This window comes from Podarcis pityusensis, assembly GCF_964106645.2.
Source record: "Podarcis pityusensis genome assembly, chromosome: 14".
NCBI lineage: Eukaryota > Metazoa > Chordata > Lepidosauria > Squamata > Lacertidae > Podarcis > Podarcis pityusensis.
The window spans coordinates 9,640,437-9,660,044 of record NC_138039.1 but is presented as its reverse complement, the minus strand read 5'-3'; the positions used below and the strand labels follow the sequence as shown (position 1 = coordinate 9,660,044).

At 49.5% G+C, this 19,608-nt stretch overlaps 2 protein-coding genes across 6 annotated transcripts in view; both read right to left on the bottom strand.

The window, feature by feature from the left end:
• Positions 1-421: 421 nt before the first annotated feature.
• On the bottom strand, positions 422-10,349 carry LOC308462910 (uncharacterized protein). 5 transcript variants are annotated; one of them, XM_080980918.1, is made up of 7 exons: positions 9,666-10,349; positions 8,618-8,675; positions 7,302-7,347; positions 2,330-6,335; positions 1,970-2,005; positions 1,568-1,750; positions 422-1,465 (listed from the first exon to the last, which is right to left on the bottom strand). In XM_080980918.1, the coding sequence occupies exons 1-7, from the start codon at positions 9,978-9,980 to the stop codon at positions 506-508; spliced, it is 5,604 nt and encodes a 1,867-aa protein (XP_080837044.1). In that variant the 5' UTR covers positions 9,981-10,349; the 3' UTR covers positions 422-505. The 5 variants fall into 5 exon arrangements, with proteins under 5 accessions (XP_080837044.1, XP_080837043.1, XP_080837042.1 ...); XM_080980917.1 differs by having other exon boundaries at positions 1,568-2,005; XM_080980916.1 differs by having other exon boundaries at positions 1,568-3,064; positions 3,281-6,335; positions 9,666-10,346.
• Positions 10,350-12,566: 2,217 nt separating this feature from the next.
• CLCN7 (chloride voltage-gated channel 7) overlaps positions 12,567-19,608 on the bottom strand; it is a 38,146-nt gene continuing 31,104 nt past the window's right edge. Inside the window, exons 22-25 of the mRNA XM_080981025.1 lie at positions 19,191-19,250; positions 17,291-17,467; positions 17,029-17,109; positions 12,567-14,637 (exon numbers count right to left, since the gene is read on the bottom strand). Of these exons, the coding sequence (XP_080837151.1) occupies positions 14,551-14,637; positions 17,029-17,109; positions 17,291-17,467; positions 19,191-19,250 (405 nt within the window). The 3' untranslated portion in view covers positions 12,567-14,550. The remainder of the gene's footprint in view (positions 14,638-17,028; positions 17,110-17,290; positions 17,468-19,190; positions 19,251-19,608) is intronic.

The following is a 19,608-nucleotide window of genomic DNA, read 5'->3' as shown; positions in this document are numbered from 1 at the left end:
CTGCAAAACGGTCATTGCCCGTATACATCTTTTGTATGAAACTCCGCCCAATATACACATTTTTGCAATGCATTTCCCTAATGTTTATGTTTCTGCCGAGAAAATAAACCTCTAGACGTTATTTTCACTTGTACATGCATCTATTTGCACACTTTACCCCAGCATATCTTTTTTTAATTATTATTTTTGCACACATTACTTGTCAGGAGAGCTGCGCTGCAGAATTAAACCGGAATGCAAATTTCAAAGGCTATCGCTGTGTTTTGCTTTGCAGAGTGCTTCACAAAGTGTGGGGTTTTGTAGCAAACAGAACCAAATTTTTCCTGCATCAGTCCCTAGGAGGGAGAATTTCCCCACGACATTAACATACGCAGATGTGGAGCAAACTCATAAAACAGCACAAGATGGCCAGCAGCTGGGCTTCGCTTTTAGGCAAATATCTTTAATAGTTTCTTCCTCCCCACCCCAATATCCCTTCTGCTTCTAAAGAAATCCCCTTCTCTCTCTAAGATGGCTGGATTGTCACAGCAGGTTTTTTTGGCACCCCTTTTGCCTCCTTTGCCAAGCCGGAAGGAGCAGAGCTAGTTGGAGCAGTTTTGGATTTGCTCTCCAATCGTACCACCTGGGGAACCCTGTTCCCGTTCATTTTCAAAATCCGCTTTGGAAGGACCCAGCAAACAGGTTTGACTGCCACCCCACTTTTATCCAGGGACATGCAGACGTAACAGAAGGGCCGGCTCGGCTTCGGCTGAGGGTCAGCGGAATGGCTCGGCTGTGCCGATTTCTTTGTTTTCCTTCCTCTCGCCTCTTTGTCGAAGCCAACGTGGACCTGCAGCTCTGCTCCCTGGGACGGAAGCAGCCGGGCTTCCATTTTTTTCTTCAAGTGCAGATTCAGTTTCTCTTTCACCAGGTCCAGCTCGAGGAAGAGGCTTGCCCTTATAATGGAGGCCTCCTTTTTCCGGATCCTGGCCTTCTCCATCTCTGGCCTGCTTCCACCGGCCACTGCTGCCCCTTTCTCCATTTCTGCCTCCTTTCCACCAGTGGAAGGAGAAGGAAGCAGGGAGTCAGTCGCTGGTTCCTTTTGCCCACTCCTTGCTTTCTCAGCTGGGCCAGCCTCTTTCACCTTCTCTTCAAAGAAAGGCAAGAGAACCCTGCGGCGCACCCCTTCCGACTCCTTTTGCTGCTGCTTTGTAGTTCCAGTACTTCCACCGACCTCTGTTCCTTCCTTATCCAGGGAAACTGGGAGAACCTTTTGGACTGGCCCTCCATCCTCCTCCTTTGGCTTGTCCTTTGTTTCTGCAGTCCCAGGACTTCCACCAACCTCTGTGTCTTTCTTATCAAGGGGAACTGGGAGAACCTTCTGGGCTGGCACTTCCTGCTGGTCCTTTGGCTGCTCCTTTGATTCCACAGTTCCAGTAGTTCTACCAACCACCGTTCCTTTCTCATCAAAGGTAACCTTGTGAACCTTCTGGGCTGTCCCTGCCTCCTGCTCCTTTGGCTGCTCCTTTGTTTCTGCAGTCCCAGGACTTCCACCGGCCTCTTTCTCATCAAAGGTAACCTTGTGAACCTTCTGGGCTGTCCCTGCCTCCTGCTCCTTTGGCTGCTCCTTTGTTTCTGCAGTCCCAGGACTTCCACCGGCCTCTGTGCCTTTCTTATCAAGGGGAACTGGGAGAACCTTCTGGCCTGGAGCTCCCTCCTCCTGGTCCTTTGGCTGCTCCTTTGTTTCTGCAGTCCCAGGACTTCCACCGACCTCTGTGTCTTTCTTATCAAGGGGAACAAGAAGAACCTTCTCGCCTGGCCCTCCACCCTGCTCCTTTGGCTGCTCCTTTGGTTCTGCTGCCCCAGGACTTCCACCGGCCTCTGTGCCTTTCTTATCAAGGGGAACTGGGAGAACCTTCTGGCCTGGAGCTCCCTCCTGCTGGTCCTTTGGCTGCTCCTTTGTTTCTGCAGCCCCAGGACTTCCACCAACCTCTGTGCCTTTCTTATCAAGGGGAACCGGGAGAACCTTTTGGGCTGGCATTTCCTTCTGGTCCTTTGGCTGCTCCTTTGTTTCTGCAGCCCCAGGACTTCCACTGACCTCTGTGTCTTTCTTATCAAGGAGAACTGGGAGAACCTTCTGATCTGGCCCTCCCTCCTGCTCCTTTGGCTTGTCCTTTGTTTCTGCAGTCCCAGTACTTCCACCGACCTCTGTGTCTTTCTTATCAAGGAGAACTGGGGGAACCTTCTGGCCTGGCCCTCCATCCTCCTCCTTTGGCTTGTCCTTTGTTTCTGCTGCCCCAGGACTTCCACCGACCTCTGTGCCTTTCTTATCAAGGGGAACCAGGAGAACCGTCTGGACTGGACCTGTCTCCTGCTCCTTTGACTGGTCCTTTGATACCGTAGTTCCACTGATCATTGCTCCCTTCTCAACAAAGGTAACCTTGTGAACTGGCGCTCCTTCCACCTGCATTTTTTGGTCCTTTGATTTTGCAGTTGCAGTTCTTTCACCAATATCTTTTTCTTTCACATCAAGGGAAATATTGTGGTGTATCCCTCCCACCACCTCCTTCTGGAGGTCCCTTGATTCCACAGTTACAGTTCTCCCAGTGATCACTATTCCTTTCTCATCAAAGGAGATTGGAAGAACCTTGTGGTCTGGCCCTTCCTTCACCTCCTTTTGGTGGTCCTTTGATTCCACCATAACAGTGCTTCCACTCATCTTTGTTACTTTTTCATCAATGGAAATGGCAAGAACCTTGTGGCATGGTTCTCCCTCTACCTCTTTTGGTTTGTCCCTTGATTCTACCATAAGAGTGCTTCCACTTATCTCTGTTATTTTCTCATCAATGGAAATTGCAATAACCTTGTGGCATGGTCCTCCCTCTACCTTCTTTGGTTGGTCCCTTGATTCCACAATTCCAGTTCTTTCAGTGATCACTGTTCCTTTTTCATCAAGGGAAATTGGGACGGCCTTGTAGTGTGGACTTCCCTCCACTGCCACCTCCTTTTGATGTTCCCTTAATTCCACAATTCCAGTTCTCCCAGTGATCACTATTCCTTTCTCATCAAAGGAGATTGGAAGAACCTTGTGGTCTGGCCCTTCCTTCACCTCCTTTTGGTGGTCCTTTGATTCCACCATAACAGTGCTTCCACTCATCTCTGTTACTTTCTCATCAATGGAAATGGCAAGAACCTTGTGGCATGGTTCTCCCTCTACCTCTTTTGGTTGGTCCCTTGATTCCACAATTACAGTTCTCCCAGTGATCACTATTCCTTTCTCATCAAATGAGATTGGAAGAACCTTGTGGCCTGGCCCTTCTTCCAGCTCCTTTTGAAGTTCCTTTGTTTCTACAGGTCTGGTTCTTCCTCCGACCTCTGTTGCTTTCTCATCAAATAAGATTGGGAGAACCTTGTAGTGTGGACCTCCCTCCACCTCCACCTCCTTTTGGTGTTCCCTTAATTCCACAATTCCAATTCTTCCAGTGATCGCTTTTTCTTTTTCATCAAGCAAAACTGAGAGAACTTTGTAGTGTGGACCTCCCTCCACCTCCTTTTGTTGGTCCCTTGATTCTACCATAACAGTGCTTCCACTCATCTCTGTTAGTTTTTCATCAATGGAAATTGCAAGAACCTTGTGGCATGGCCCTTCCTCTACCTCCTTTTGTTGGTCCCTTGATTCCACAGTTACAGTTCTTCCAGTGATCACTGCTCCTTTCTCATCAAAGGAGAATGGAAGAACCTTGTGACCTGGCTCTCCTTCCAGCTCCTTTTGAAGTTCCTTTGTTTCTACAGTTCTGGTTCTTCCTCCTACCTCTGTTGCTTTCTTATCCAATAAGATTGAGAGAACCTTGGGACATGGTCCTCCCTCTACCTCCTTTGGTTGGTACCTTAATTCCACCATTCCAGTTCTTCCAGTGATCAATGCTCCTTTCTCATCAAAGGAGATTGGAAGACCCTTGTGGCCTGGCTCTCCTTCCAGATCCTTTTGATGTTCCTTTGTTTCTGCAGTTCTGGTTCTTCTTCTGACCTCTGTTCCTTTATCAGTAATGAAAATTGGGAGAACCTCATGGCATGGTCCTCTCCCTACCTCCTTTTGGTGGTCCCTTGATTCCACCATCCCAGTTCTTCCAGTGATTTCTGTTCCTTTCTCATCAAAGGAAATTGCGAGAACCTTGTGATGTGACACTCTCTCCAGCTCCTTTTGGCGGTCCTTTGATTCTGCAGTTCTGGTTCTTCCTCCAACCTCTGTCCCTTTCTCATCAAAGAAAATTGGGAGAACTTCGCGGCATGGTCCTCTCTCTACCTCCTTTTGTTGGTCCTTTGATTCCACCATTCCAGTTCTTCCACTGACTTCTATCTTTTCCTCATCAAAAGCAATTGCGAGAACCTCATGGCTTGGCCTTGCCTCCAGCTCCGTTTGGTGGTCCTTTAATTTCAACGTTGCAGTTCTTCCACTGACCACTGTTCCTCTCTCATCAATGAAAATCGGGAGAATCACGCAGGATGATCTTCCCGCTAGCTCCTCCTGGAAGTGCCTTAATTCACGGCCTCTGATCCCTTGTCTGCCCTCAGCCTCCACTCCCTTTTCCGCTCCTTCTCTTTCAGCTGACGCTCCATCAGTACTCAAGGAAAACCGGAGAACCTTGCTGAAGGATGCTGTCTCTGCCTGCATCCCCATTTTGTGTGGCTTTGGGGGCTCTGGGACTATCAGCATTTGATCCAAGCCAAGAGGTGTTTCCTCCTTCGGATGCCTCCTCAAAATGATGCTGGGTGTGTGAGGCTCAGGGGGCGCCCTTTTCATGATACTTGTTTCAGTCCCGCTCAGCTGTGAAGAACTGTAGGTCAGCTCTGCCACCGACTTTGAATAGGGCGTTGGAAGTTTCGACTTGTAGGCCAAGTATTTGTGTCCAATGTTCAGGTCAATGATGCAAGGAGCCTCTCCAGTGGCGAAGGGCAGGCAGATGTGTTTGGGCCTTGGGGTTTTGTTGCCAAAACGGATCGGCTTGGGCAGAGGATTTGCAGAAAGGACCTTGTAGAGTCGGAAGGATTTTTCCACCATTTCTGGAAAGGCGCCCGTCTGCATTTCTAACATCTTCACCGTCATGTGGAAAGTGAGCTTCTTCACGTCTTCTGGCTCCATCGAGAGGAGAATATACTTCCCAGGGGAAGTCCCAGTTTTATGGCCTGGCCTCTTCGTGAGGAAACAAGGCTTCCCGCTCTCTTTCGGCTGGTCCTCCAAATGGAGAAGGTAATACTTCTTGGTTCCTGGAGATTCTCGTAAAGGTTTCGCATAGAGCACCGTGGCGTTTCTGTGTGGAGACTCAAGAGGCAGGGGGCTTCGGGCACAAATTGGCACTGGTGTTTTCTTTCTCTTTGGCCTCTGGGGGCTGCTTTCAAGCTCCCCGGAAAATTCGTCCGCACAGGGTCGAAACCACGATTCAGATTTGGAGACGAGGGTGGGGACGCCACACCGCCTCTGAACCATTTTCTTTTTGACGTGAAATTCAAGGGAGCCTCTGGTTTCCCTGTCCATCTCTTCCAGGACTAAAGGGGCCAGCTCAGAGTCACGCAGAGGGGAGCTGGTGCGGGAGATTGCCTTTGTCGCAGGCCGCTGACCGGTGGGAGAACACGGCTTTGGCAAGCTTTCCTCCGAGGCGCTAGAATGGTCCTGTGCGCACGTCATATCCATATCTATACACGGAAGTGGCATTTGGTCCGAGCAGGACAATTCTGGAGGTTTCTCCTCCCTCTCCTCTTGATCCGTGCAACTTTCAACACTGTCTTTGTCCATCAGTTTGGGAGGAGAGGGTGGCTTGGCCTTATGTGATGGTGCAGGGCCCATACGAATTGCGACACATTTTTCCACCAAGATGACCTGGTCTTCTTTTTTATAAGTCGCGCTCTGGAGAATATTTATCTGTGTAAACGGAGCCATAGGCGGGAAGGAAGGGATTCTTATGACTTCTATATGTTTTTCAGGCAGCAATGGGACCTCCAATGGTTCACGCTTTGGCACTATCAAGCAGGGCTCCTCCGAATTGGAGCAGGAATCGGAGCTTTTGCTCTCCGTCACATCCGAGGAATCTAATACGGTCCACGAAGTATCTCTAGCATCCTGGAAGTTTTCGGAACTCGAATGCAGGTCCAGACATTTTAAATGAGGTAGGCAGGAGGAGGAGGAGGAAGATGATGATGATGAGGAGGAGGAGGAGCAGGAAGCATGGCTTAAAATGGCCTCATACTTCAGTGGAGGAAATCCATCATATTTTGGACATAAACACTCCTCTTGATGCCAATTTCCCATATCTTCACATGGAACAAAAGAACAGTGGTGAATTTCACAAGGCTGCTCACAACTGCAAGAAATAAGACAAAACAGAGTTGTTTTGTACATTTGGTGAGTTAATAAGGGTCAGGTCCAACTGAATTTTAATTTTGTGTGTGTGTGTGTGTGCATATATATATAGTGGTTTACAAATGCTTTAAAATAATAGATCCATTGAAATTAGTGGGCCTGAGTATTGCATGCCCATTAATTTCCCAGAGGGCTATTCTGAGTAATGCTAACATTGGACACCGCCCAAATTCCTACCATTTCCAAAAGTTCACATTTTAAAAAACTACATGTCTATGCAATTTCTAAGATCGGGCTGGGCAATCACATGAGGACGAGAAAAGAAAAGGCAGCGTGGAAAAGAATGTACCAAGTTAGCATAAAGCAAGATAAAACTTTGTTTTTGTGTTGAGGGGAGTGGGGACCGAGTTGTGTCCTACAAAACATTTTAGGAACCGCCTTAGGATGGAATTCAACGCCAGGGAGATACAGAGCAGGCACACTGAACTTAGTGGGCAGGTCTAACTTCTATGTCATTGTGTCCACTCTGGAGGAAAACAACAGAGGGAAAAGAGGGACAGGGATGGCAGAACATCTGATTTGCATGCAGAAAGTCCCAGGTTCAGTCCCCAGCATCTCTTAAGTACAGCCTGGAAAGACCTGAAAGCCTGGAAAGCTGCTGCCTGATACGAGCCTGATTCTTGTTCAAATTCGTCCCTGGTTAGCATGTCTGGTTTGCATTCATTCCTTGTTAGTGTTTCTTGTTAGCATTCATCCCTTGTTAGTGTTTATTGTTTGCATTTATCCCTTGTTAGTGTTTGTTTCCCCCCCCCCCACTCATCCCTTGTTAGCTTTTGCGCCAGCTGGGACGTAAGGGGCTGCCTTTTACTCCCCAGGGCCCTTACCAGTCTTCTCCCAGAAGACTCCCCACCTGGGCACCCCCTAGAACACAGCCCAAATAACATCCCTTTAGTCTAGAGTTACCTACCTTTCGAAATAAGAAGTTAACGGTGTCCCACAAACGCAAAGACATTCTACGACAAAATAATAATAATATTATTTGTTCTGAAGATTTATTATAGCTCTGTAATGTTTAATCAAAGAATGACATTGACTCAGGGGTACAAAAACCTGTTTGGCCTGAGGGCCACATGGCAGTAGTGGGTGGGGCCGAATTAAAAGTAGGCGGAGCAGCACATGTAAATTTTACCTTTAGTTTCCACACAAACGCTCCTCTCTATCTATCCTCCATTCACTTCTGAGGGAGGGTTTTTTATTTTATTGTCATTCCCACATCAACAACTGCCCCGCCGGCACTGCCATGACGAAGCATGTTTTATTTTATTTTATTTATAGAGGTATTTATAAAACTGCCAGCTTGCAATAAGAAGTGGTGTACACCACGTTAAACCAAGAACAGACGTCCCACACCGATGTCAGTGTAGATCTCCACAGAGACAATGCAATTATTACACGAGTTGGAAAAGAACAAGTTAAGGGCAGCGTTAGAAACTGAGATATGGAAGCTAGGAGCTAAATGGCGCAACAGCAGAATGTCTAGGCATGCTTTTTATAACAAGAATACAAAGCTGGAAATGAATGAACTGCAGCTAAAATATTACGTTCATTTTTCACATGGTCTAGTTCTTTCCTGCCCGCCCACCCCCCTAATATTGTTTAGAGGACTCTTCTCCAGTCTTCTTCCAGTTACTCTCTGAACTGGAAGTGGAGAGGCAGAAAAAGGTCCTCCTTTCCTTTCCACTCGGGGACGCGGGTGGCGCTGGGGTCTAAACCACTGAGCCTCTTGGGCTTGCCAATCAGAAGGTCGGTGGTTCGAATCCCCATGACGGGGTGAGCTCCTGTTGCTCAGTCCCTGCTCCTGCCAACCTAGCAGTTCGAAAGCATGCCAAAAAGTGCAAGTAGATAAATAGGTACCACTCCGGCAGGAAGGTAAATGGCATTTCCATGCGCTGCTCTGGTTTTGCCAGAAGTGGCTTAGTCATGCTGGCCACATGTCCCGGAAAAACTGTCTGTGGACAAACATCCGCTCCCTCGGCCTGTAAAGCAAGATGAGCGCTGCAACCACAGAGTTGTCTGCGACTGGACTTAACTGTCAGGGGTCCTTTACCTATACCTTTCCCCCCTTCCACTCTGCAGCTTTAATCTGAAATCTTAGGCGCAGTACTATGCCCAGAGCTCAGAAACTGCTTGCACTAATGAAATTCCCTGTCGCAAAATGCACGTAGAACAATGGGAGTTTCAAACACACTGTTTAAGGGAGAAAGTCAAGTTGCAAAAACATACCATTTTTTCCTGGTGCTTCCTGCTCTGCTTTTCTCTCTAGTTCGGGAACCGTTTCCGCCTGTGTGAAGGCAGATGAGTAAAGTGAAAAACGGATTACCTGCTTTCCAGTTCTCTTAGATAGCCGTCCTCCTACGTCGGCCTTCACCACAGAATCACAGGGGTTGGAAGGGACCCCTAAGGTCATCTTAGAATCATAGAATCATAGAGTTGGAAGAGACCACAAGGGCCATCGAGTCCAACCCCCTGCTAAGCAGGAAACACCATCAGAGCACTCCTGACATATGGTTGTCAAGCCTCTGCTTAAAGACCTCCAAAGAAGGAGGTCTTGCCCAACCCCTTGCAATGCCGTGATCACAACTAAACAATTCATGACAGAAGGCTGCCCAACTTCTGCCTAAAAACCTTCAATGAAGGAGAGTCCACTACCTCCCGAGGGAGACAGTTCCACCATTGAATAGTTCTCACCATCAGAAAGTTCTTCCTAATATTTAGTCAGAATCTCCTTTATTGTACTTTGAATCTGTTGATCCTGGTCCTACCTTCTGGAACTGCTGAGATATTTGATGATAGCTATCCTATCTCCTCTCACTCGTTAGGTAGTAAAATCCATGTTAAATTGCTGTTTTAAGGGTTGTTTTTAAAAGTCTGGAACGGATTACAGTGGTACCTCGGGTTAAGTACTTAATTCGTTCCAGAGGTCCGTTCTTAACCTGAAACTGTTCTTAACCTGAAGCACCACTTTAGCTAATGGGGCCTCCTGCTGCTGCTGTGCCGCCAGAGCATGATTTCTGTTCTCATCCTGAAGCAAAGTTCTTAACCCGAGGTACTATTTCTGGGTTACCAGAGTCTGTAACCTGAAGCGTATGTAACCTGAAGCGTATGTAACCCAAGGTACCACTGTAATCTGTTTTGCATTACTTTCTATGGGAGAGTGCGCCTCGGTTTTGGAACAGACTTCCGGAACGGGTTAAGTTTGAGAACCAAGGTACCACTGTAATTTTCTCGGCCATAACTACTGAATACGCTTTAAGGAGAAACATCTCTTTACCGAGCTCACAGTTGCCTCGCGAGGCTTCGCTTGCGAAGAAGCCGGGCCCGATGAAGTCCAGATGTTTAGCACCAGCCACAGAAGCAGCACGGCCGATCCCACCAGGAGGAACCCCCAGGGAGAGTCCGAAAGCCAGCAGAAGCCATGCTGAAAGCAGAAAGACTTGCGGAATTTCAGCAGCTTGTTGCCCTCCTGGTAGGGGGTGCCTGGGTCTTCCCGCACTACTATCCTGCCGCTGTGGGGGGAAGGATCTCTGTTTGGCTTCTTCCCCAACAGCAGGGAACTCAACACCAAAGCTGCATATGCGTGTCTCATGCTAGGTCCACGCCGCTCCGTCAAGGGCACATTCCAAGCGGGTGTTTGTGTGTGTTTTACATCCGCCCCATCGCGCCAGGAAGCCAAGCTGGGACCTTTGCGACAGCCAGGTTGCCGGTCCGAGAAAAGATGGGGCAGGTCTCCGTACAAAATGTTGGCCTCTCATCTCAGTTATGTCACAATAAGATCACTGCAGGGCCTGGTTGCTAAGGGACTCATTTGTGGCTCAAAGCTGGTGGAGAGGAATGCTTTCAGGGTGAACAGTTTATCAAACTTGTTCCCCTTAATGCCGCTATCTGTCAGGAGCCCAGGTTCCCAGCTTGATAACACAGTAAAGGTAAAGGGACCCCTGACCATTAGGTCCAGTCATGGCCGGCTCTGGGGTTGTGGCGCTCATCTCACTTTATTGGCCAAGGGAGCCGGCGTACAGCTTCCAGGTCATGTGGCCAGCATGACTAAGCCGCTTCTGGCGAACCAGAGCAGTGCACGGAAACGCTGTTTACCTTTCCGCCAAAGTGGTACCTATTTATCTACTTACACTTTGACGTACTTTCAAACTGCTAGGTTGGCAGGAGCAAGGACCGAGTAACGGGAGCTCACCTCGTCGCAGGGATGCGAACCGCCAACCTTCTGATCAGCAAGTCCTAGGCTCTGTGGTTTAATCCACAGCGCCACCCGTGTCCCGCTAACACCGTAAGCGTAGGTAATTAAAAAGGAGGATTTATTGCAAAAACAAACAGATAGCTCCGGATGGCTCTAACGCGGCCGCCGGCATTATCACTCAAGATGACCCTTCTGAAGACTCCTTCCGGTGTCTACAGAACATATGGAACCGTCACCCTTTGCATCTCGTTTTGCTTCTGATCTAGCAGCCCTCCCATTCGCCGACTCTTCAGACTTATTGGATTAGCTCCAGCCTCTTCCTTTTCTGACCAACTATCTCTGTGCGTATTCACTCCTGTTTGTGCTTCCTGAGAGATTTGACTGCGTTCCAGCCCGCTCTCCACTACAGCCTTATCATCCTGCCATTTGAGGTCAGAAGGAAGCGAAGCCTGCAGCTGTCGGCTCTCCTCTGCCTGAGTGAAATCCCAGCCTCTCTGTTCCTGGCTGCTTTTTGCAGCCGGCTGCAAAACTTCACTCGGAGCTGGCGCATTCATGACACGATCCTTTATAGTTTTAAGAGTTCAACGATGTGGTCAGCCTTTATAACCAAGCTCCTTCCTAACAGGGGGCTAAGGAATCGTCCTCCAACACCGATCGTTGTAGGCTTGGAACCTCAGATCTCTTGCGTCCTCAAGAAACAGCGTACCCTTCAACTGTCCCCATTTTCCAGGGAACACCCCAGAATTACTAAAGCCATCCCATCTTGATTTGATCCCAGAATGTCCCTGTTTTCCCTGCCACTGCAGCTGCCACCGAGCTCGATGAGCATGAGTTGGTGCTAATCCCATGTGGCGGCAGTGGCTGACATCCCATGGTGTCTCCCTGGCCACCGCTGCCAGCCTTGTCCCTTGGACAGCGTATAAGCAGCTGATGAGGAACATGGGAGGAAGTGGAGAGATTGCCTCTGCCATATTATGTGGGCCACCTTTCTGCAAAGATTTGTTTTGATTGCAACACCTTTTGCGTGTGTGTGTGATTGGTTTGTTGTGGTTTTGTTCTTGTTTTTTATTATTACAGGGAGGTTTTTTGTTTCGTTTTAAAGTTTTGTTGGAAGCTGCCCAGAGTGGCTGGGGCAACCCAGTCAGATGGGCAGCCTATAAATATTATTATAATTATTATTATCTTTATTGAAAGTTAAAAAATACATAATTACATGTGCACTAAATATGGTGCGACGTAAATAAAAGACAGAAAAAGAAAAAAAGAAACAGAACCCATGTAGAAGGGAAAATAAAATTGGGGGGAACCCAAAACTGTATACATTATTGTACTTCACCAGATCTTAACCTATTACAGTATTTTTAAGAACAGATTCCAAATATCATTGAATTTGTCCATGGCAAGTCTGTGTTTACAGGCAAGTTGTTCGTATGTTGCGAGTTTGTATAAGGCTTCAATCCAATCGTAGAAGGGATATATATTATATTATTATGTATCTTGTGTTTTATTTTGCATTTTTAAGTCGTGAACCGCCCCAAGATCTGTGGATGAACCATGGCATACAAATTCAATGAATAGAATAAAAAAAAACCACACAGCCGAACAGTTGCTTGGTTTTAATGAAACCTTCGCTATACCTTCCAAACTTTCACTATACCTTCCAAACTTCCCCACCCTAGACACCCTTTCTAGTTCCATTCCCAAACCACTTATGTTTATTAAGGACCTTTTCTACTTGACCTGCCCCCCCCCACGCCCAAAGAACCTCTTCAATACCAGAGATATTGCAGCAACAGGAATCAGAAGTGGGGGGGGGGGGAATGCTGGTGCCCTCTTGTGTTTCCCATAATGGGCATCTGGTTGGCAGCTGTTGAGAGCAGGATGCTAAACTAGATGGGCCACTGGCCTGATCCAGCTACCCATACGTCCTTTAGGATAAGGAAGTAAACACAACAAAGGAGAGAGAGAGCGAGAGAGCAAAAGTATAAATAGTTTCCTTTTTAATTTCAGCACAAAAAAGAGAACTCTTCCACCAGGTGTTCCACGTGATAGAAAACAGCAGAGGAGGCAGGTGTCTGCCAGATGTGGGGAAGGACCAGGAGTCAGGAAATGGGCTTGCTGGCTGCCAACACCCCTCACACCAAGCCTGTAAAGCAGGCACAGGCAAACTCCGGCCCTCCAGATGTTTTGAGACAACAATTCCCATCATCCTCGACCACTGGTCCTGCTAGCTAGGGATGATGGGAGTTGTAGTCCAAAACAGAGAAAACCTTGCTATAAGCTTAGGGAGGCCCGTTTGCCCTTTGCTAAATCCTCCCTGCATTCCTTTTCTCCCTCCCTAGGCTATTAGAAGCTCTGGGCAAGCATGCCCAGATGTACACAGATGCTGAAAAGATGAGGCCCCAGTCCTTGGGGGCGAGACAGGCTGCTTCAGGTTGAAGTGGGCACATTGGTTTGGTCCGGCACCTTGTTAAACTGGGTGCTTCTTGCCAAAACGCCACCTGCCCAGCTCACCTGCCCTTCCTGCCCATAAGCTGCTTGGGCTCTACTTCTCTTCTGCAGTGGAGCCCAATGGGCAAAAGGCAGGGAGCCCAACAGTAGGTGGCGCCAAGGCCAGAGCCAGGTAGAGCCAGCTATTTCTAGCTAAGTCTTCCAGCTGAGCATAGAGGAGGAAGCTAACGCAGACAGGATTGCTTGTAAGAAGGCAGGCAGGGTTTTGTTTTTCCCCAGGGGGGTTGCAGGCTGATATTGGCGGGGCAGCGCCCAATTTGCCCTACCGGACTGGCCTCCACTATAATCTTCCCTACCGCCAGCTAAAAATGCAAACAGGCACAAGGCAGTGTGAGAATTAGGGAGTGGGGTGGGGGAGAGAAAATGGATCCAAACAACCATGAACGAAGGCAGGCTGCTGTTTGTAAGGGGGGGGGGGGGAGAGAGAAAGAACCTCTGAACCTATCAGGAAGACTCTCCGCCTGGGAGTGGCAGGTGAGGACAAGGGGCTGTACACAAGCCCAGCGGCGCAAGCTCTTCACAGCTGCAGATCCAGAGGGAACGAGCGCCGCCGCGAGGGCTCCCCACAATCTCAGCCTGGAGCTGGGGAAGCTAGAGGGGGTGTGAAGGATTTGGGAGGAAGAGAGATCTAAGGGTAAGGGTGCAGGACTGGGACACTGTTGAGTGTTGAACCAGTTGCCAGAGTTTCACTGCTGGGTGATGAGCTCTTGGCGCAGTGGCTGGATTGGGAAAATGCCACCCTCGCGCTGCCCAATTCTGGTAACGTTAAATCAGGGGCGGCTAAGCAGATTCTTGTTGAGTCCACCAGCCCTGATTACTGGCCACAGAGATGGGGGTGTCCAGCAGCAATCTGGAGGAGGACCACAGTTCAGTCCCTGCTCCTTGGCTTCACACACAAGTTAAAAACAACAACGTTGAACTGCATGGGAGGTGCGTTGCAACTGTTCCCAGGAAATGCCAGCCAGGGTCTCCAGTCCAGCATTGCTCAGAGCATTTTTTGCACAGCAGGATTGACAAAAGGGGTGGGGGGGTAGCGAGTCTTGGAAGGCACGTTTGGCAAGAGCTAGGCCAGAGGAAAAAAGCTTGGTCAGAAATGGACACACACACACCCCTCCCAGCCCAGGTCTGTAACAGAGACAGGGACTCCCAGGCAGCTGCCTCTCTCCAATTGTGGGGGACGCCCCTCCTGAAGCCCCGGGGGACCCCAAAGCAGTTGTACAGAGCCTATCTGCAGTCCCGTGCGGAGAACCTAAGGTCAGGATGGTGAGAGAAGCACAAGGCTGAAGAAAGAGGAGAATGGCGAGGAGGAGAGGCCGGGGACACAGAGAAGTGCGGGACTCCACAAGCCGGGCGTTTCGGGGTTTGGCTTCACGTCCGCGGTCTCCCAAGGGCAATGGCGCCGGGAGGCTGGCGAGAGCCTGGTGCACAGCAAGGTCCGCAGCACCCAGCGGCAAAGTCACGTCTGCGCCAGGGGCAGCTCCTCCAAGCCTTCCTTCCCCAGGCGGTATCGGGCCAGATCCTTCCGTGTGACCAGACCAACCACCTGCAGGGAGAGAAAGGCAGAAGATCAGGTCACTCTGGAGCGGCAGAACCAGGCCCTGGGCAGAGGTGCTTCTAGGTAAAAGGGTAAAGGACCCCTGGACGATTAAGTCCAGTCAAAGGCGACTATGGGGTTGCGGCGCTCATCTCGCTTTCAGGCCGAGGGAGCCGGCGTTTGTCCACAGACAGTTTTTTCCAGGTCATGTGGCCAGCAACGGGACACTGTGATCAAAACCAGAGCACACGGAAACACCGTTTACCTTCCCGCCACAGCGGTGCCTATTTATCTACTTGCACTGGTGTGCTTTCGAACTGCTAGGTTGGCAGGAGCTGGGACAGAGCAATGTGAGCTCACCAGAGTCACACGGATTCGAACTACCGACATTCTGATTGGCAAGCCCAAGAGGCTCAGTGGTTTAGACCACAGCACCACCTAAGTGGTGCTTCTAGCCCAGAGGTACCCAAACGTGGAGGTGCTTCAGAAGCTGCTGGACTCACATTCTCCCTGACAGGTGACTGTGCTTGCTGAGGCTGATGGGAGTCTGCTCCCAGACTTTGGAACTCCCTCCCTAGAGAAGCTAGACCAGGCGTCAGCAAACTTTTTCAGAAGAGCCGGTCCACTGTCCCTCAGATCTTGGGGGGGGGGGCGGACTATATTTGGGGGGGAGGGGAATGAATGAATTCCTATGCGCTACAAATAACCCAGAGATGCATTTTAAATAAAAGGACACATTCTACTCATGTAAAAACACGCTGATTCCAGGACTGTCCGCAGGCCGGATTTAGAAGGCGACTGGGCCGGATCTGGCCCCCGGGCCTTAGTTTGCCTACCCATGAGCTAGACTGTCTCCCTCCTTGCTGTCTTTCCCCTGGCAGGTGAAGACTGTTATTCCAACAGGCTTTTGGGAACTGACTGCCTTTTAGGAAAGGGCTTTTCATTTGTCTGTCTGTTTCTGCTATCAGTGTTTTAATAGATTTGCATTTACATTCCATTACAGTTTACCCTTTAGCCATTATCTTTTCTATGTTTATATGTGTTTTATGTGCTTAGCTAGCTGCCCAGATCACTTGGTTAGAGCGTGGCGATGATCATGCCAAGGTCGTGGGTTCGATCCCCATACTGGTCCTCCTGCACTGCACGGGGGCTGGACTAGAGGACCTGTATGGGGCTCCCTTCCAACTCTATGTTGCTAAGATTCTATTTGTGTTTGTTTTAAACTTCTGTGAATTGCCTCAAATTCTGGTTCTGATAAAAGGTGGGAAAAAATGAAACAAATAATTCATTAGGAAATAATAATAATAATAATAAAGTAAAAAACGTAAAGAAGACAAAAAGCTACATTAAAACCTGGGTCAGACTACTGTCCTATCTAGCCCAGCTGTCCAGGATCCCCAGCGGAGAGGGTATTCCCCAACCCTACCTGGAGATAAAAAGGTAAAGGGACTCCTGACCGTTAGGTCCAGTCGTGGCTGACTCTGGGGTTGCGGCGCTCATCTCGCTTTATTGGCCGACTTTATTTAGAAGCATGATTAAGCCGCTTCTGACAAACCAGAGCAGCGCACGGAAACGCCGTTTACCTTGCCGCCGGAGTGGTACCTATTTACCTACTTGCACTCTGACGTGCTTTCGAACTGCTAGGTTGGCAGGAGCAGGGACCGAGAGCAACGGGAGCTCACCCCGTCGTGGGGATTCGAACCACCGACCTTCTGACTGGCAAGTTCTAGGCTCTGTGGTTTAACCCACAGCGCCACCCGCGTCCCTGGAGATACAGGGACTCAAACCTGGGACCCTCCCCATGCAAAAGGTGAGCTCTGCCACTGGGTGTCAGGCTTCAGGGAATCTGACCCCCCCACCCCGGTGGCAGCCAGCAAGGAGATAAACAAGAGGAGTTCTTACCAAGTAATTTATTCCACAGTTCACAGAGAGATACAAAGGAATGCAGCCTCCCAAAATAACGGCGTTGCTCCGAACAAAGTCCCACCCTCTCCATCTCTTCTATTCTACGTCATCCCTGCAACGGCTAATCTGAGCTTTCTGCCTCTGAGCCTTCTGTTCTCCTACCCTCAATGCCCGCCTGGTCCTGGGGGGGGGTGTCAGGAATGCTCTCCAAGGACACTGAGTCTGTCAGCTTCCTCTCCCCTGCTGTTTCTTCTTCTTCCTGCTGTTCCCCTCCCAGTATTTCCCAGCTTCTCCCCTCTGCAGCCTCTGAACTATGCCCTTCTGCAAACCACTGTTCTAAATCTATACTGTCCTCCTGTTCTTGGGAAGGTTCAGGAGAAGAGGCGGGCGGCCCCCACCATTCCTCCTCTGTCCAGCCATGGACATTGGGCTGCAATGATCTCCTTGAGAGATCCTGCCATCTTGAGCAAGATGTTTCTTCCAGCCTTGACTCACCTGGTTATGATTATCCACCACCACGAGGTGGCGCAAGCCCAGGGCCCGGAACAACTTATAAACCCTCGTTAGGGTGGCTTCCTGCAAACCAGGGAAATTATATTAGACAAGAGAAAGGCAATGAGTTTCCCCCCTCCACCCCAGTAAAACGAAAACAACCCAGGATGCTGTTAAGGGACGAGGAAGCCCTCGTCACCAGAAGCATCCCTCGTTCGAAATGCCTTCAAAACAATAGACGTTGCCGCCCCCAACCCGGTCCTACCAAGGGCACAGTGTAAGGCGAGGGGTTCATGAATTCGGTCAGGTCCATCATGCACTCGCGCTCGTCCTGGGAGACGTGGATCGACTGGATGGGGGGGAAGCGGGGGTAGGCGTCCCGGAAGTCCTTCAGCTTCAGCCGCCGCTGCACCAGGGACAGGTTGGCTCTCTCCACGAAGACCTAAAAGGGGTCAAGCATGGTGGTGGTGGGGCACGGGGCAAACAGATGGGGATGCCCACTAGCCCCTGCTTGCTGCCCTCTTCCCTGGGGTTCCCCCAAGTCCTCCTGCTGCCTGGGGGACCCTCCCATCCTGCAGAGAGGGTTGACTCCAACCGCACCGTGACTTGAAACCGAATGTTGGGGCATCGGATGTCAATGTGTTGCGGGAGGGGAGGGGGGCTTATCTGTTTGTTTTTGGCCTTTTTTATTATGCATTTTGTGTTTTTGTATATTGCGATTTTATGTTGTGAACTGCCCCGAAATCTACGGATAATGGGTGGTATACAATTTTAATAAATTTGTTGTTGTTTGTTGTTGTTACAGCTACGGGACTCTCTCCCGCAGGGAGACAGTGATGGCCACCAACCTGGATGGGTTTTTTATTATTATTATTATTATTAATTAAACTTGCATACCGTCCTTCATCCATAGATCTTGGGGCTGTGAACTCCAGAAAAAGGAAGGATAAAAACACCCAAAACACAGTGGTGCCTCGCAAGACGAAATTAATCCGTTCCGCAAGTCTCTTCATCTTGCGGTTTTTTTGTCTTGCGAAGCACGGCTATTAGTGGCTTAGCGGCTATTAACGGCTTAGCGGCTTTAAGAAAAAGGAAACAAACTCGCAAGAACTCGCAAGACGTTTCATCTTGCGAAGCAAGCCCATAGGGAAATTCGTCTTGCGGAACGACTCAAAAAATGCAAAACCCTTTCGTCTAGCGAGTTTTTCATCTTGCGAGGCATTCGTCTTGCGGGGCACCACTGTACATAAGAACAAGAACAAACTGGGCAAATCCACGGAAGGCTACTGCCCATCATTGCTATGCTCTGTTTCCATAATGAGAGGCGGCAATTCTTCTAAATATTGCTTGCTGGGAACCACAGGAGGGAAGAGGGCTCTTGTGCCTGGGGGTTTCCCACAGGCATCTCGTTGACCACAGCAAGAACAGGATGCTGGACTAGGTGAGCTCTTGGGCCAGATCCACAGGGCTCCCCATATGTCAGCGGTTCTCAACCTGCGGGTCCCCAGATGTTGTTGGACTACAACTCCCATCATCCCTGAGCTCTGGCCTTGCTAGCTAGGGGAGATGGGAGTTGTAGTTCAACAACATCTGTGGACCCACAGGTTGAGAAAGGCTGCCTTATGTTCTTGTGACTTCTGTTTGCACACTGGATACTCCCTTCTGCCTTCTCACATCACCCCCCCATCTGTTCTGGAGGGTTGGGGGAACCCCAAGAGTAGATGGGTTCAGGGGTGTGCAGAGGAAAAGGAGGGGCAGCTCCACCACCACAAGCAGAAGTCGTTTTACTGGCGCAGTGACTTTAAGTTGAATACAACCCAGAGAATCCGACCGGTCTGGCAGCAGAGCAGGAGGGGGGAACCTGTGCCCCAATCCAGATGTTGCTGGACTACAACGCCCATTATCCTGACCACGCTGGCTGGGGCTGATGGGAATTGTAGTCCAACAACATCTGGATTGGGGCGCAGGTTCCCCATTCCCTGCAATGCTTTGTTTGTTTTTATTTAACCAAATTTATATACCCCTTGATTATAGGGAAGAACTCCAAGCGGCTTCCGAGATATATTCAAATTATCGGTAATAGTCATTAAAAACATTAAAATTAACAGCAAAAGAAACTGAAATGTGCCAGAGGAGATGCTCTGTGACTGAGCTGTGGCCCTCACCTTGTGCTTCAGGAGGACAATCAGCTGGGAGCGCAGGATCAGGCCTCGCAGTCCCGCTGCCTGCAAGGAGAGAGGCTGTCATTGGGGTGCCTCTTGTGTAGAACTCTCTTGGCCCCAACAATTCCCCACCCATCCTTTCCACATGATTTTAGACACCAGGAAGGACAGACAGGCATTTAAACATCTGGGCTGCTGCTACTGTTTCCCCTGGAGCTTATTTCAGAATTAGTTTGTTGTCATTTTGCGGTTTTCTTCGCTCAAAATTATAAACCTGCAAGTACGCTGTACGAGTGATGGGCAAGTGGTAAGGCATCAATCTGGTAAATCGAAGATCACGGGTTCAAACCCCGCCTGTGCCTCAAAAAATTGAAGAGTCATTACCTTGCCCTGGTGGGCGCGCAAGACAGATACTAAAAGA

Coding starts and splice junctions, on each gene's coding strand:
- LOC308462910 (XM_080980914.1), bottom strand. CDS start 9,980: ATGAGACACGCATATGCAGCTTTGGTGTTGAGTTCCCTGCTGTTGGGG. Junction 7,348..8,617: donor GGAAGCACCAGGAAAAAATG/GTATGTTTTTGC, acceptor ATTTTGTCGTAG/AATGTCTTTGCGTTTGTGGG. Junction 6,336..7,301: donor TTAACTTCTTATTTCGAAAG/GTAGGTAACTCT, acceptor TATTTCTTGCAG/TTGTGAGCAGCCTTGTGAAA.